This window comes from Pristiophorus japonicus, chromosome 10, assembly GCF_044704955.1.
Source record: "Pristiophorus japonicus isolate sPriJap1 chromosome 10, sPriJap1.hap1, whole genome shotgun sequence".
In the NCBI taxonomy this organism is placed as follows: Eukaryota; Metazoa; Chordata; class Chondrichthyes; family Pristiophoridae; genus Pristiophorus; species Pristiophorus japonicus.
Genome location: NC_091986.1, coordinates 112,310,606 through 112,324,286, shown reverse-complemented (window position 1 = coordinate 112,324,286; position 13,681 = coordinate 112,310,606). Strand labels below are relative to the sequence as shown.

Sequence of the window (13,681 nt, the reverse complement as noted above, 5' to 3'; positions counted from 1 at the left end):
GGGAGAGAACGAGAAGGGGGGGAGAGAACGAGAAGGGGGGGGAGAGAACGAGAAGGGGGGGAGAGAACGAGAAGGGGGGGAGAGAACGAGAAGGGGGGGAGAGAACGAGAAAGGGGGGGAGAGAACGAGAAGGGGGGGAGAGAACGAGAAGGGGGGGGAGAGAACGAGAAGGGGGGGAGAGAACGAGAAGGGGGGGGAGAGAACGAGAAGGGGGGGAGAGAACGAGAAGGGGGGAGAGAACGAGAAGGGGGGGAGAGAACGAGAAGGGGGGGAGAGAACGAGAAGGGGGGGAGAGAACGAGAAGGGGGGGAGAGAACGAGAAGGGGGGGAGAGAACGAGAAGGGGGGGAGAGAACGAGAAGGGGGGAGAGAACGAGAAGGGGGGAGAGAACGAGAAGGGGGGGAGAGAACGAGAAGGGGGGGAGAGAACGAGAAGGGGGGGAGAGAACGAGAAGGGGGGGAGAGAACGAGAAGGGGGGGAGAGAACGAGAAGGGGGGGAGAGAACGAGAAGGGGGGGAGAGAACGAGAAGGGGGGGAGAGAACGAGAAGGGGGGGAGAGAACGAGAAGGGGGGGAGAGAACGAGAAGGGGGGGAGAGAACGAGAAGGGGGGGAGAGAACGAGAAGGGGGGAGAGAACGAGAAGGGGGGGAGAGAACGAGAAGGGGGGAGAGAACGAGAAGGGGGGAGAGAACGAGAAGGGGGGGAGAGAACGAGAAGGGGGGAGAGAACGAGAAGGGGGGGGAGAACGAGAAGGGGGGGAGAGAACGAGAAGGGGGGGAGAGAACGAGAAGGGGGGGAGAGAACGAGAAGGGGGGGAGAACGAGAAGGGCAGAAGGGGGGGAGAGAACGAGAAGGGGGGAGAGAACGAGAAGGGGGGGAGAGAACGAGAAGGGGGGGAGAGAACGAGAAGGGGGGAGAGAACGAGAAGGGGGGAGAGAACGAGAAGGGGGGGAGAGAACGAGAAGGGGGGAGAGAACGAGAAGGGGGGAGAGAACGAGAAGGGGGGAGAGAACGAGAAGGGGGGAAGAACCGAAGGGGGAGACGAAAGGGGGGAGAGAACGAGAGGGGGAGAGAACGAGAAGGGGAGGAGAGAACGAGAAGGGGGGGAGAGAACGAGAAGGGGGGGAGAGAACGAGAAGGGGGAGAGAACGAGAAGGGGGGGAGAGAACGAGAAGGGGGGGAGAGAACGAGAAGGGGGGAGAGAGAACGAGAAGGGGGGGAGAGAACGAGAAGGGGGGGAGAGAACGAGAAGGGGGGAGAGAACGAGAAGGGGGGAGAGAAGAGAAGGGGGGAGAAGAGGGGGGGGAGAGAACGAGAAGGAGAGAACGAGAAGGGGGGAGAGAACGAGAAGGGGGGGAAGAGAACGAGAAGGGGGGGAGAGAACGAGAAGGGGGGGAGAGACCGAGAAGGGGGAGAGAATGAGAAGGGGGAGAGAATGAGAAGGGGGGAGAGAATGAGAAGGGGGGAGAGAGAATGAGAAGGGGGGGGAGAGAGAATGAGAAGGGGGGGGAGAGAGAATGAGAAGGGGGGGAGAGAGAATGAGAAGGGGGGAGAGAGAATGAGAAGGGGGGAGAGAGAATGAGAAGGGGGGAGAGAGAATGAGAAGGGGGAGAGAATGAGAAGGGGGAGAGATGAGAAGGGGGGAGAGAGAATGAGAAGGGGGGGAGAGAGAATGAGAAGGGGGGGAGAGAGAATGAGAAGGGGGGGAGAGAGAATGAGAAGGGGGGAGAGATAATGAGAAGGGGGGAGAGATAATGAGAAGGGGGGAGAGATAATGAGAAGGGGGGGAGAGATAATGAGAAGGGGGGGAGAGCTAATGAGAAGGGGGGGAGATAATGAGAAGGGGGGGAAGAGAGAATGAGAAGGGGGGAAGAGAGAATGAGAAGGGGGAAGGGGGAAGAGAGAATGAGAAGGGGGGAAGAGAGAATGAGAAGGGGGGGGGAGAAGGGAAGAGAGAATGAGAAGGGGGGGGGAAGAGAGAATGAGAAGGGAGAGAGAATGAGAAGGAGAAGAGTGGGGGGGGGGGGGGGGGGGGGTGTCTGAACGGGCCGGGCCCACGACTTGGGGCAGGGCCCGTCCCCAGCACCAGATTTAGGTAGGTGGCGTTGGGTTGGGTCGGGGGGGGGTGGTGGGAGGGAGGGAGAGGGAGGCCAGGTCGAATCCAGTCCGGGCCGGGGGGAGGGGGGGGTGGAAAAAGGGTGTCGGATCCGGGGGCGGGGGGGGGGGGAAGCGGGTGTCGAGTCGGGTCGGCAGGAAGCAGGAGCTGGCCGTGGGAGCAGCCGTATTCACGCAGCCCCAGTGAGGCCATTCGGCCAGGGCTAGGGGCTGCGTGCTTCGGGCCCCTCCCACACAGTTTCGGGCGCCTGGAGCTACTGCACTTGTGTGCCCACTGTAGCACGCAGGTGCAGAGGTCCCAGCACTGTTTTCAGCGCAGGACCTGGCTCCGCCCCCTACAGTTCCTGCTGCGCTGCGCCGAGGGCCAGAGGACCTGCAGGGAGGTGGAGAATCTGGAGGGTTTTTTTTTTTTTAGGCGCAATTTGTGGCGCGAAAAACAGGCATCCAGGTCGGGACTGCGCCGTTCTTGGCGCGGCTCGAAACTTGGGCCCTTAGTCTTTCCCATGTACTTGCAAGAGTTTTAGTGGGGCATTGTAGGAAAAAGAAGGAATTAAAAAAAAAACATTTAAAAATACAATTTCTGGAATTGACAATATCAATTAGATTGTAATTTAGAATTAATGGCAATCACTTTACACACTATTCAATCAGTGAATGGAGTAAAATGTTGTCAATCATCTTCACTTTTAGCCTTCCCTTTTTTCATCACATCCCCAAACTGTATTAGTTCTGCTATCCACAACTGTCTGCCTCCTTTAAGGATATTTTCTCCATTTTTACAGCACAAAAGGTAAAATCAATGGAATATTTAAATAAATTGAAGCATTTTCCCAGTTCAGGGAGCATTAACAGTACATTTTAAACTGCACATTCTTGCATTGAAAATTAGCTAAAACTTTTTTCTGCTTGGACAGACATTTATACAGTTCTGTTGGAGAAATGGTTGCAAGATTGCAGAGCGCTTTGATGAACAACAGTACTGTTGTGTAGCATCACAAAACCTACCTTGGGATCCGAGATTTATGACCACCGGCTCGATTGATCAAATCTTGAATGGTGAATTTTTCATACTCTTCATAAACTTTTGCTGTCCAAGATTTCTGAACTGTATTTATTGCTTTCACAAAATCCAAGTTAGACATAAAGGGTCTCTCCGACAGGCTATTGAGGGTGGGGGATGGGGCAGGGGGCAAGAATCAGAAGAAGCCATTAAAACAATTCCAACATTGCAAATACAATATTAAACCAATCTGCAACAGAACAAGCATTTCAGTGTAAAAACCTTTTTTTTATAGATTGGGGAAAGTAGAGAAAACAATCCGAGCTAAGAGCACCACATTCATGAAAATGTTTGCGAACATATGGTTTGCAAATATGGACAACAGCAGATATTGCTCTGAAATATAGCATCACATTAAAACACAGAACCTCAAAAGATTCCATCTCTGGATTGTTATCTGAACCACGTGCAAATTGGTATAGGGACAAGCAGATCAGAGAATTCAATGCATGGCTCAAAGAGTGGTGTAGGAGGAAGTGGTTTCCATTCATGGTACCAGTACTGGGGAATGAGGGAGCTGTTCTGTTAGACAGGCTACACTTTAAACTGGGCTGGGACCAGTGTCCAGGCTAACTGAATAACTAGGGCTGTAGTTAGGGCTTTAAAACTAAAAAAGATAGGGGACTACAAATCTTGCTACAATGTACAGGGCTTTGGTGGGATCAAACCTGGAATACGGTGCAGCTTTGAACTCGTTGTAGGAGGAAAGATATACTTGCAACAAAGGTTCACTGCACCAACCTCATATCCCGGAATCAATGAGGAGTGATTGAGCAGATTGTGCCTATACTCGAGTTTAGAATGAGAAGTGATCTCATTGAAACATACAAGATTCTGAGGGGTGGTGGTTGACAGGGTAGATGCTGTTTCCCCTGGCTGGAGAGTCTAGAACTAGGGCACGCAGTCTCAGGATAAAGGGGTCAGCTATTTAAGACAGATGAGGAGGAATTTCTTCACTCAAGGATTGAGAATCTTTGGAATTCTCTACCCCAAATGGCTGTGAATCATTGAGTAAATGCAAGGCTGGGGGTGGGGGGGGGGGGGGGGGATGGGAGAGGAGAGATATTTTTGGATTCCAGGGGAAACAAGGGGCTTGGAGATAGAATGGAAAAGTGGAGTTGAGGTCAAAGATCAGCCGTGATCTTATTGAATGGCAGAGCAGGCCCACTCCTAATTCATGTTATCGGGTCACTCAAAATTACCCTTCCATCTTCTCCCCGCCCCAAATAATGGCTTTAATAGTTCTTGCCGTGTATTTAATGAGACAGATGCAGAGACCCACCCCAATTTTGAGGGCTTTGATTATGATCCCCTCCCTTTGCCCTGGTCTCAAATTCTCCCCCACCCAAATTCTATGCATGGATGCATCTTCGGGCTTTATCCAGTTAATAAAAAAATTCAGAACGGATTTAGAAAAAGCACATTTTCTGGGTAATCTTAAAAAAAAACAGCTCAAACTTAAATTCTGCTAGCTGCAATGTTTAAAAAAAAAAGTAATAATTTTACACTTGAAAACTACATTTTGAACTAGAATTAGATAGTCACTACTGATCAGATCAAATGAGGATTCAAGAGTCAATTATAGCTTCCCATGAAGGCTAAAAGTGGAACAATTCCTGCATTCAATCTAGTCTCTTTCCTGCTTGCCTTCTTTTCTACCCCAATCCCCATACATAAAAAATGGCCACACTGAAGATCATGTACGAGTGATTTACTTTACAAATGATTCATTTTAAGAATATTTGCATCTGCTCAGACCAGATTAACAGATGCAGTTGAAGTTGTCATTTTTTTTTAAACCAATGATATAGCAAGCTTGCTGTTTTACAAACAAATGCCATTTACCACCAATAGATTGCTGCAACCTAGTCTCAAGAGTCAGCTACGAGAACACAAGAAAAAGAAAGTCATTTAGCCCATCTTAGTTTATCCAAGGTCCTATCGTCACCACACTGCAGCATCCAATTGCTTCTTAAAAGGTTCCAGGGTTATCTCCACTATCCTTCCTGGAATTCTATTCCATATGTAGATTCCCTCTGACCGGCCCTAAATAACATTGTTAGTTTGAGGCTATATCCCCTGGCTAGAAGTCTTTTTAGCCCAGGAGACTAAACATCATGGGCCACCCCGACCTGTGTTCGAATACCACCGCAGGTCGAGGCTAGAGCTGGAGCGCCGGGCCCTGGAACATTGTGGCGGAGGTGCAACGAATGAGGGTACAGGGCCCAGAAGAGTCGAGGGCCCAGGGGCAGCACGGGCCAGCCCACATTGCGATATGTGCACGCACTAGGTCCGTGCAGCAGAGCAGGTCTCCAGTCGTCCTGGTTAACCCTTGCCACTGGATAAAGGCCGAGCTCTGTTAAGCCCGTGTGGTGGCTGATGTGGAACGGTCACCACACATTAAAAAAATTCACGCACAGGCATCGTCCACCCCCTCAACTGGAGTTCAGGACTGGAATATCGGGTCCTCCATTGAAACATCTGTGAACTCACGTGGAAGCAAGTCATCCTCATTTGAGGGTCCGCCTATGATAAAGATAATTAATTAAATATTCCAGGTTTATCTTTTCTATTTCCTTAATAGATCACCTTGACGAACGGTTGGTTACTTTCCACCCCATGCACTGTCTTACTAGAGATCCTTTGTTGTCTCCGTCCTCCATTTCACCAATTTAGTGCAAATGATCCACAATTCACTCATTTCCATTGCATTATGACCTTGCTGGTCCTCAGCTGTGATCCTTCACGCTCCAGGTCTGGCAATAGCTTGGCTATTTCACAGGCCTACGAGGACTCACTTACCAAGCTGAATACTATATTCACACCCTTAAAAACCTATTTGCTTTTGTCTGCTGTTGCAATCTCATTTACCATCTTCTCCAATGCTATAATTTACTTTTTTTTTTTAAAAACTCAATTACCACTTGCTTCACCTTCCTGTTAAGCCTGGCTTTTTCCTTCACAAACTATGTACAGCAAATATCTCCACCTCTTTCTCACATGTACTTATCTCTTCTGTTCTTCACTCATTTGCCCCCTCTTAACTTTTCGCATTCCATTTGAATCCCAGTTTTAAAATCACTTAGCTGTTCCTGTTGTGATATATATTCTCTCTCTGAACTCAAACCCGACTTCCTTTAACTTCCAGTTATCACAGGAAGCTGCTTGTGAAACTGACTGCAGCAATGGAGGGGATGAAGTCAGCTTTCACATGATCTCAACTTCAGCCTACCCAAGGGAGAAAAGTAGTGGTTAGCAACACTGATCTACTTCTTCGGAGCCCAAATGTAATTTGCACTCATTTAACGGCTGGGGGAGGCCAAGACTTGAGGGAGAGGGGTCAGTTTGATCATTACAAATTTACCACTGAACAAGCTTCAGACAAGGAAGGAAGAAAAGTGCAGTTGATTGTGAAGAACTGGCATAGAAGACAGAAAGGAGTCCTAAAAGTAACATTTCTATACACCACATACTGGAAAGCATAAATTTGGCTGGGAGCAGCTCTTTATTTAGCATAATTGTACATTATCTTCTGGGTGCTACAATTTTTTTTGCAAAGGATATGTTTTGAAAAACATGTCAGCAATTTAACAATTTTTTGTCCTCCCATTATTATGACAAAGAAATGCATCTTGAATAATTGATTGGACTTTGCAAGGATTAAAGATCAAGTTAGGAGAGGATTTAGCATGAATTCTCGGTGTCTCCCACTCTTATACTGTAGTCTATGGTAGCTCTAGATAATCAAACTCCAACATTTAAAAAAGTTAAGAGTAGGATTGCTTCAGCTAGGATCAATTCTGGAAGTTTCAAAGACAGATGCAATCAATTCAAAGTGTTCCTTGTAAAATGAGAAAACCTTGTACAGTATGCAGAAAATGCTTGCGTAAAACAAAATGTTAAGTTATATCCTACTTTTCACAAAGATTCTATGACTCAATTATTTTCACTAGATTTTAAACTCTGGTCCACTGGGCGAGAGCAAAATTCTCAGCAACATAAAGCTGAGGCAAATAATCTCACACTGCTGGCCTTGCGTATACCATGCATTATGAAATACACTGGCTGGAGCTTACATTTATATACACAGCACACAGAAAAATCCATCAATCAGTTTTCTTTTCTTCAGCCATCCCTTTATCCATGCTACCACTAGAATTATTTTTGCAACATGATCTACTAGGGCATTGAATTATTTTTATTTTCACAGCTTTGATGTGGAATTACATTAAACATGTAGGTCTTTGCTGACCTACAGTGGCTCCTGGTCTTACCCAAATACCCAAAACTATTTTCCTTGGTGATAGATTTCTCAGAATCTCCAACCCTACTCACTCAGCCCTGTAGACTCTTCCAATGTCACACCCTCCCTGACTTCAGCCTCATGTCAGCCTAGCCCAGCCCCCTCCCCCATTTGCAGCTGTGCAACTCTGGAACTTTTTCTCCAAGTCACTTTGCCTTTCCACCTTTCCCACTTCCTTTATGGCCCTGTTTAAAAATCCCTGGTCAACCAACCTTGGTCAACTAAGCTTGATCATCCCTTCTTCTGTGGCTCAATGTGCCTCTGAAGTACCCAATAACATTTTACATTAAAGGCATTGTATAAATGCAAGTTATTATTGCACAGCCAGACAATTCACTACAAATTCTACTTCCAGTTGCTTCTTTATTATTGACAAAGATGCAGATTGTAAGTGAATTTCAAAATAGAAGGACTTCAAGGGCCACTTGAATAGGCTTAGACACGTCAAACTATCTGCTGGTGCCTGGCCAAGATTGGAATTGGCTTACTTCTCCAAGTGAACCAAATTAAGTATTTCTGTAAAAGTAGTATTGAATCACACAGCAGTGGTTACTGTTACATATAGTAGAATGGTTTGTAGGATGTCACAGGACAAAGACTAGGGGCTAGACTTTTGCCTTCATTTGACGGTACAGCTGTTTTTTGATGAAAAACCACCCGGCAAAAGTTTCCTCTTTTAAAAAGTTTTGCCCACATTTTGAAAAGGCACATGCATCCGTGTGCACTGCCATGAAAATCGCCAGGATCGAAGTTTTGCCTCAACAGAGACCCATACACCGCTGAGGAAACTGCCCTCAAAAAGCTGCCTGAAACAGGGCAGTAGGTGAGTACCCTGCAAAGAAAAGCAAGTATAGGCTAAATTCTAAAACAGCGATTACGTTAAACAGTATCTTGAAAATGTTTTATAACTTTTTATTTTTTGTTAGTTAGTGAAAAAATATTGAGTTTTCCCCCCCTCCCTAGGCCCAACTGCGGCCTCAAACTAAATTTTAAGTACTTACTGTCCATTCTGGCAAGAACTGCCCATTTCACCTAGTTTCGCCTTTAACCAACGAAAATCTTGGTGCAAGATCCATTTTCTCACCAGACGATATTTTTTAAACCTTTATTATGGAAATTTTTGTCAGCATCAGTGGCGTTTCTCGGAGAAGAGGTCCAGTTTGACGCTGAAGGAGGCTCAGATGTTACTTGTAGTCTGATAGTTGTCGCTGATGGGAGGTTTGGAGCGAAGCCTGAGGTAGGCCCGGATTTTGGGATTTGCAGGATTAGGAATTAAGGAAGGGATTTAGGGTCTATTAGGGCTAGGGGGAGTTTAGACAGTGGTAGGTTGTGGGGGGGGGGGGGGGGGTGTGGGGGGGGGAGGTTTGAGGGTGAATAGTTGTCAGATGGCAAAGGTAAAGTTGATTTGGCAGGGGAGCATCATTACTGATCACACTTTATCAGCTCTGTTGGGCAGGCCACGTGTCTGGCATGCCAGACAAGAGACTCCCAAAGCAAGTGCTCTATTCGGAACTCCTTCACAGCAAATGAGCCAAAGGTGGGCAGAGGAAATGTTACAAGGACACCCTCAAAGCCTCCCCGATAAAGTGCATCATCCTCACCAACACCTAGGAGTCCCTGGCCAAAGACCGCCCTAAGTGGAGGAAGTGCACCTGGGAAGGCGCTGAGCACCTCGAGTCTCATTGCCGAGAGCATGCAGAAATCAAGCGCAGGCAGCAGAAAGAGCATGCGGCAAATCCATCCCACCCTCCCTTACCCTCCACAACTATTTGTCCCACCTGTGACAGGGACTGTGGCTCTCGTATTGGACTGTTCAGCCACCTAAGGAGTGGAAGCAAGTCTTCCTCGATTCCGAGGGACTGCCGATGATGATGGAGGAGTGATGTTTCTGGGCGACAAATCAGGCGGTGAGGGGCTTTAGGGAAAGTATAGTTCCAGGTTTTCATTTGCAATGCCTACAGGCTGCATCATTCCATGCAATGTAACAGAAACTTGCTCCTTAATTAGTCTTGTGTATTTCCTTGCTGACAGGGAACAGTTGGCAGATAGCAATGGAACGAAGAGTCTTATCATTCATTTTGATTAACTCTGTTGCATCTTGGCAGCAATGTCAAATCTGGTAAAAGCTGAAACCAGTTACAAGTAGCTTGTGTGTTTTATAACAGTGCAGAGAACTTAAATCCAAACAATGGGCCAGAATTTGCCAAAGCAGAGCATCTGCTTGACTTGCCCCTGCACCCTTCAGCTCAAAACATTTTTGCATAAAGTTTCTGAAAGTGTGAGCTGTTACAGCAGAGTGAGGGAAAGAGAATCTGGGTCAGGAATGAGCAGGGCAACCAAGGCGGCATTTCCTTAACCAATGAGATTGAAGGATTGGGCAATAAACACAGGAAGGACTGAGGAGTTTGAATTAGAGCATGAATTAAATGTCAAATCAAGTACAGAAAAACATTACCGTGACAGATCCTTATCTGAGCGAACTACATTAGTTCGAACATTCAAAGAGTTTTTCTTCTTTCCAACAAAGCAAGCCCAGTTTCGACCCAACGTATCATGCACCGATCCAGGGAGTGTTTCATGACAATAACTGGTTACATTTGAACCCTCTTTCGTGTACTGTTAATGGATACCAAGATCAAAGAAAACACAATTAACATCTATTCATACTTAGCATTCCAATATTCACAATGATCATTTTAAACAAAGAGAGGTAACACTTTTAAATTTATATACACTATCAAAATGTTACATTCCCTGGCTTGTGACATTGGCCTTCCACAACCCATTCTTCAATTATCCAGAAAAATTTAGTTTCTTCCAATTCCACCACACAGCATCTAGCTCATTCTTAAAATGATTCCATAACTGCACTGTTCTGCATGGACTACTCAGCTGCCATAACTCAGCTCTGCTACTCCAAAAGTTTAATGTAATCCTTTTCTGGCCTACTGTGTTCATCTCCCACAATGCTGGAATATCAGCTTTACTCTGCTGCTATGTTGGGTCCTGGGCAAAAATTCACATCCTCCCAGGCCAAATTCCATTTCTTCATTAGACTCTCAGCTTTACTGTAATCTCTTTCACCACCAATTTCAACACAGACTGTATTCTCTACTCGACTTCCTCTATTCCACTACCTAGCCTGCTCCTGCAACCAGTTTCTGCTCCTCTGGAGGAGATTTTTTTTTTATTAAACTCTACGCTAGCTCAAACCATTCTGAACGGTTCCTATCCTATTCTGAATGGTGTTCCTATCCGATTGCTTCCCTTGGCTGTTTTTTCTGCTCCATTTATAACTCCTCCATTATCCTTCACCAGACTTCCTTGGACCAGTAACTTTTGTGCTCCTCACCACCCAACAGCCTCTCCTTGAACCAACTGACTCACCTACATGGACCTTGTGGATTTACTCTTCACCCTCCCTAACTCTGATCTTCACTGCTCATCCTTGTATTTCACTCACTGCTCCTCACTCCTCTGCTGGTCCACCAACATACAAACACCAGAGGCCACCATTTACCTCCACTGGACCAAAAATGAACTTCTGCTTGACAGCCTTAGCCAGTACCTGAGCTGACATTCAAACAGCACTAAATGGATACTCTCCACCGCTGACTTTAAACTTGGGCATTGCTTAATGAACACTGCAAGCCAACACCACACTCTGGTCGACTTCATCCCACCACAGGGGCCCCAAAGACTTCATCTTGGGGACAGTGTCATCATCTCCTTCCTCTCTTCACAATTATGATATGGCTCACTGAATCTGTGTCATGGCTATGGAAACCAAATTCACTGTCAATTTGCATGCACAAGTGACTTCTGAAATGCTGCCAATATTAAATTAAGGTAAATTTGCCAGCCATTACGTACCAGCACCACAAAGAGCAATGTGACAAATGAACAGTTAATCTGTTTTTTTTAGTGGCAATGGCTCAGGAAGGGATGTTGACCAGGAGACCAAGAAAACTCCTTGTTCATTCACAAATCGTGCTAGAGGCCAGAAAGGGCCTATTTTCCAAGTATGTGCTGGTGACAGGAAACCTCACCTGTTGGCAGTGCACATCAAAAAGTCACCGACAGTACATGTTGGAGAATTGCAGGTACACAGTCACTTGGTGAGGCACCCCACCAGCAAGTACTCTGAAAACAGCAATGAGACACATGTTTTAGTGATGTTGATTGAGAAATAAATATTGGCCAGGACACCAGGAGAACTCCCTTGCTCTTTAATATGGGATCCTTTACATCCACCTGAGGGGGCAGTCAGGGCATCAGTTTAACTCATCAGAAAGACACCACCTCAAATACTGCAGCACTACCTTAGTCCTGAACTTAAATGTCAGCCTAGATTATGTGCTCAAACCTTGAACTCATGACCTTCTGACAGAGGCATGGGTGCAAACACTGAATATTGCTGACTTATATTTAGCATATTTATACATAAAAATTGAGACCAACCTTAAAAAAAGCAAACCATTTGTAATCACCAAGGACCACTTCAAAACCTTGGTTATAAATCAAGGTGAAGAAACCAGTATTCCCAAGATCGCCCACAGCAACATCAAGCTTCTGGAGATACACAGTCACACTTTTTACAGGAGAGCCTTCAGCAAAACAAAAATTGTAAAACATCATTACACATTAAAAATGTGCACACACACACACACACATTCAAGAGTCATTTTTGCAAAAGGATATATGCATTTTGAAAGCAAATAGCTCCTTTTGTTTTTGCAAGTGGTAACAAAGACTTTAAGCACTTTTTTCAAAATTGCCGAGGGAGGAACTCCTGACAGGAGTGTGGATTCAACTTTATAAATGCTTCCCATTTAAGACAGCCATTTCCCTCCGAGCTTCTGCCCCAGAATCCGATCCTTAACTCTTCCCAACAGCCCTAGAGGGTGGAACGCGAGTTCAGAGATTGTGCAAAACAAGCACAGGCAAATGGGCAACCCGTTTACAAGAGGAAAGGAAACACTTACCTCATTTTCATGGCTTTCTGTGAATATTTTAGAGGGCTTTTAAGCCCTTCCTGCCTAGCAGAGTGAAAGCTTTATACTAAAACCTGCAGCTTTAAAAAAAAGCTAGAATCGACACGGAAAGCGGCCATTCAGCCTGTCGAGCCAGTGCCGACTCTCAGCTGGTCCAACTCTCCTGCCATTATGTGACCGTTTTGCTGTGATACAAGTAGTAACATTCCCCACCTCCAAAGATTGTTAAAAGCAATTAACTTGTGTGTGTTCCGCAACAAAACAAATTGACTGAAGTGTGGTAACTTGTAGCTACCATTCTTCAGGTAGCTTTAAACACAAGCATACTTTTAACTCCGAAAAAAGTTTAAATGTTGTTGCAAATATCGAACACGGTCGGACTGCCTATTGATAACTGAACTCATTCGGAAAGTTGTTTAATTCATTCAAAGTAAAACCTGGGTGAATGAGGGCGGCAGAATGTTAGAAAGACCCATGTGCCAAGTGTGCCGAGAGATCGCTCCCTCACTTACCCATCTTGGAGCAATCGACATTTCGGTCCGGCCCTTCCCGCCCAACATGGAAGACCCAGGTACCCTGCAGGTCCTCGTAAGTACAGTTGGCCGGCGTGTCAGCGAGAGCGGTGCCCACTGCGAGCACACAGAGCAGGGACACGACCCACAAACAGTTGGCCATCGCCGCAGAGAACGAGCCGCTCACACTTGACTCGGGAGTTATAGAGATCCTTGGTCATGTGATCACTTCCCCAAAAAGTCATGTGCTTGGTCACGTGACCCGGGAGTGGTTTGGGCAAAAAGTGGCTGCTTGTCCGCCTCTTTCTCGCAGGTTATGATCAAAATGTGGAGTGTGAGGGGAAAGTGAGGAGAAAATGCTGCATTGTTGTCTCCTGCACTGTCGGCAGCTGCTGCCAGAGTCGGGTTGGCCCTGGTCCCTGCCCCGGGGATTTCCTTATGGGTTTTTATTTACTATTTCCTTCCTGAAGCTGAGAGAGACAAGTGACCAGAAAACACTAGCAGATTGCAAATTATTTAAAAGTAGGAACGAAACATGATGGATTTTTTTAAAGCATCTGAAATGACAAAGGTTTCCACTTTGAAGGAAGGGTTTATTGCTACATGTGAACACTTGCTCTACCTAATACACTGCTTTCACAACTGAACTGTTACAAATAGTGCGTTGGTCAGAACTGAATGTGACAACTTGTTTCAG

The 13,681-nt window shown here is 46.2% G+C and overlaps 1 protein-coding gene across 1 annotated transcript in view; it reads right to left on the bottom strand.

Moving 5' to 3' along the window:
* ctsc (cathepsin C) overlaps window positions 1-13,213 on the bottom strand; it is a 44,756-nt gene extending 31,543 nt beyond the window's left edge. The window contains exons 1-4 of the mRNA XM_070892002.1: window positions 12,985-13,213; window positions 11,940-12,085; window positions 9,934-10,094; window positions 3,121-3,276 (exon numbers count right to left, since the gene is read on the bottom strand). Of these exons, the coding sequence (XP_070748103.1) occupies window positions 3,121-3,276; window positions 9,934-10,094; window positions 11,940-12,085; window positions 12,985-13,147 (626 nt within the window). The 5' untranslated portion in view covers window positions 13,148-13,213. The remainder of the gene's footprint in view (window positions 1-3,120; window positions 3,277-9,933; window positions 10,095-11,939; window positions 12,086-12,984) is intronic.
* Window positions 13,214-13,681: the final 468 nt, after the last annotated feature.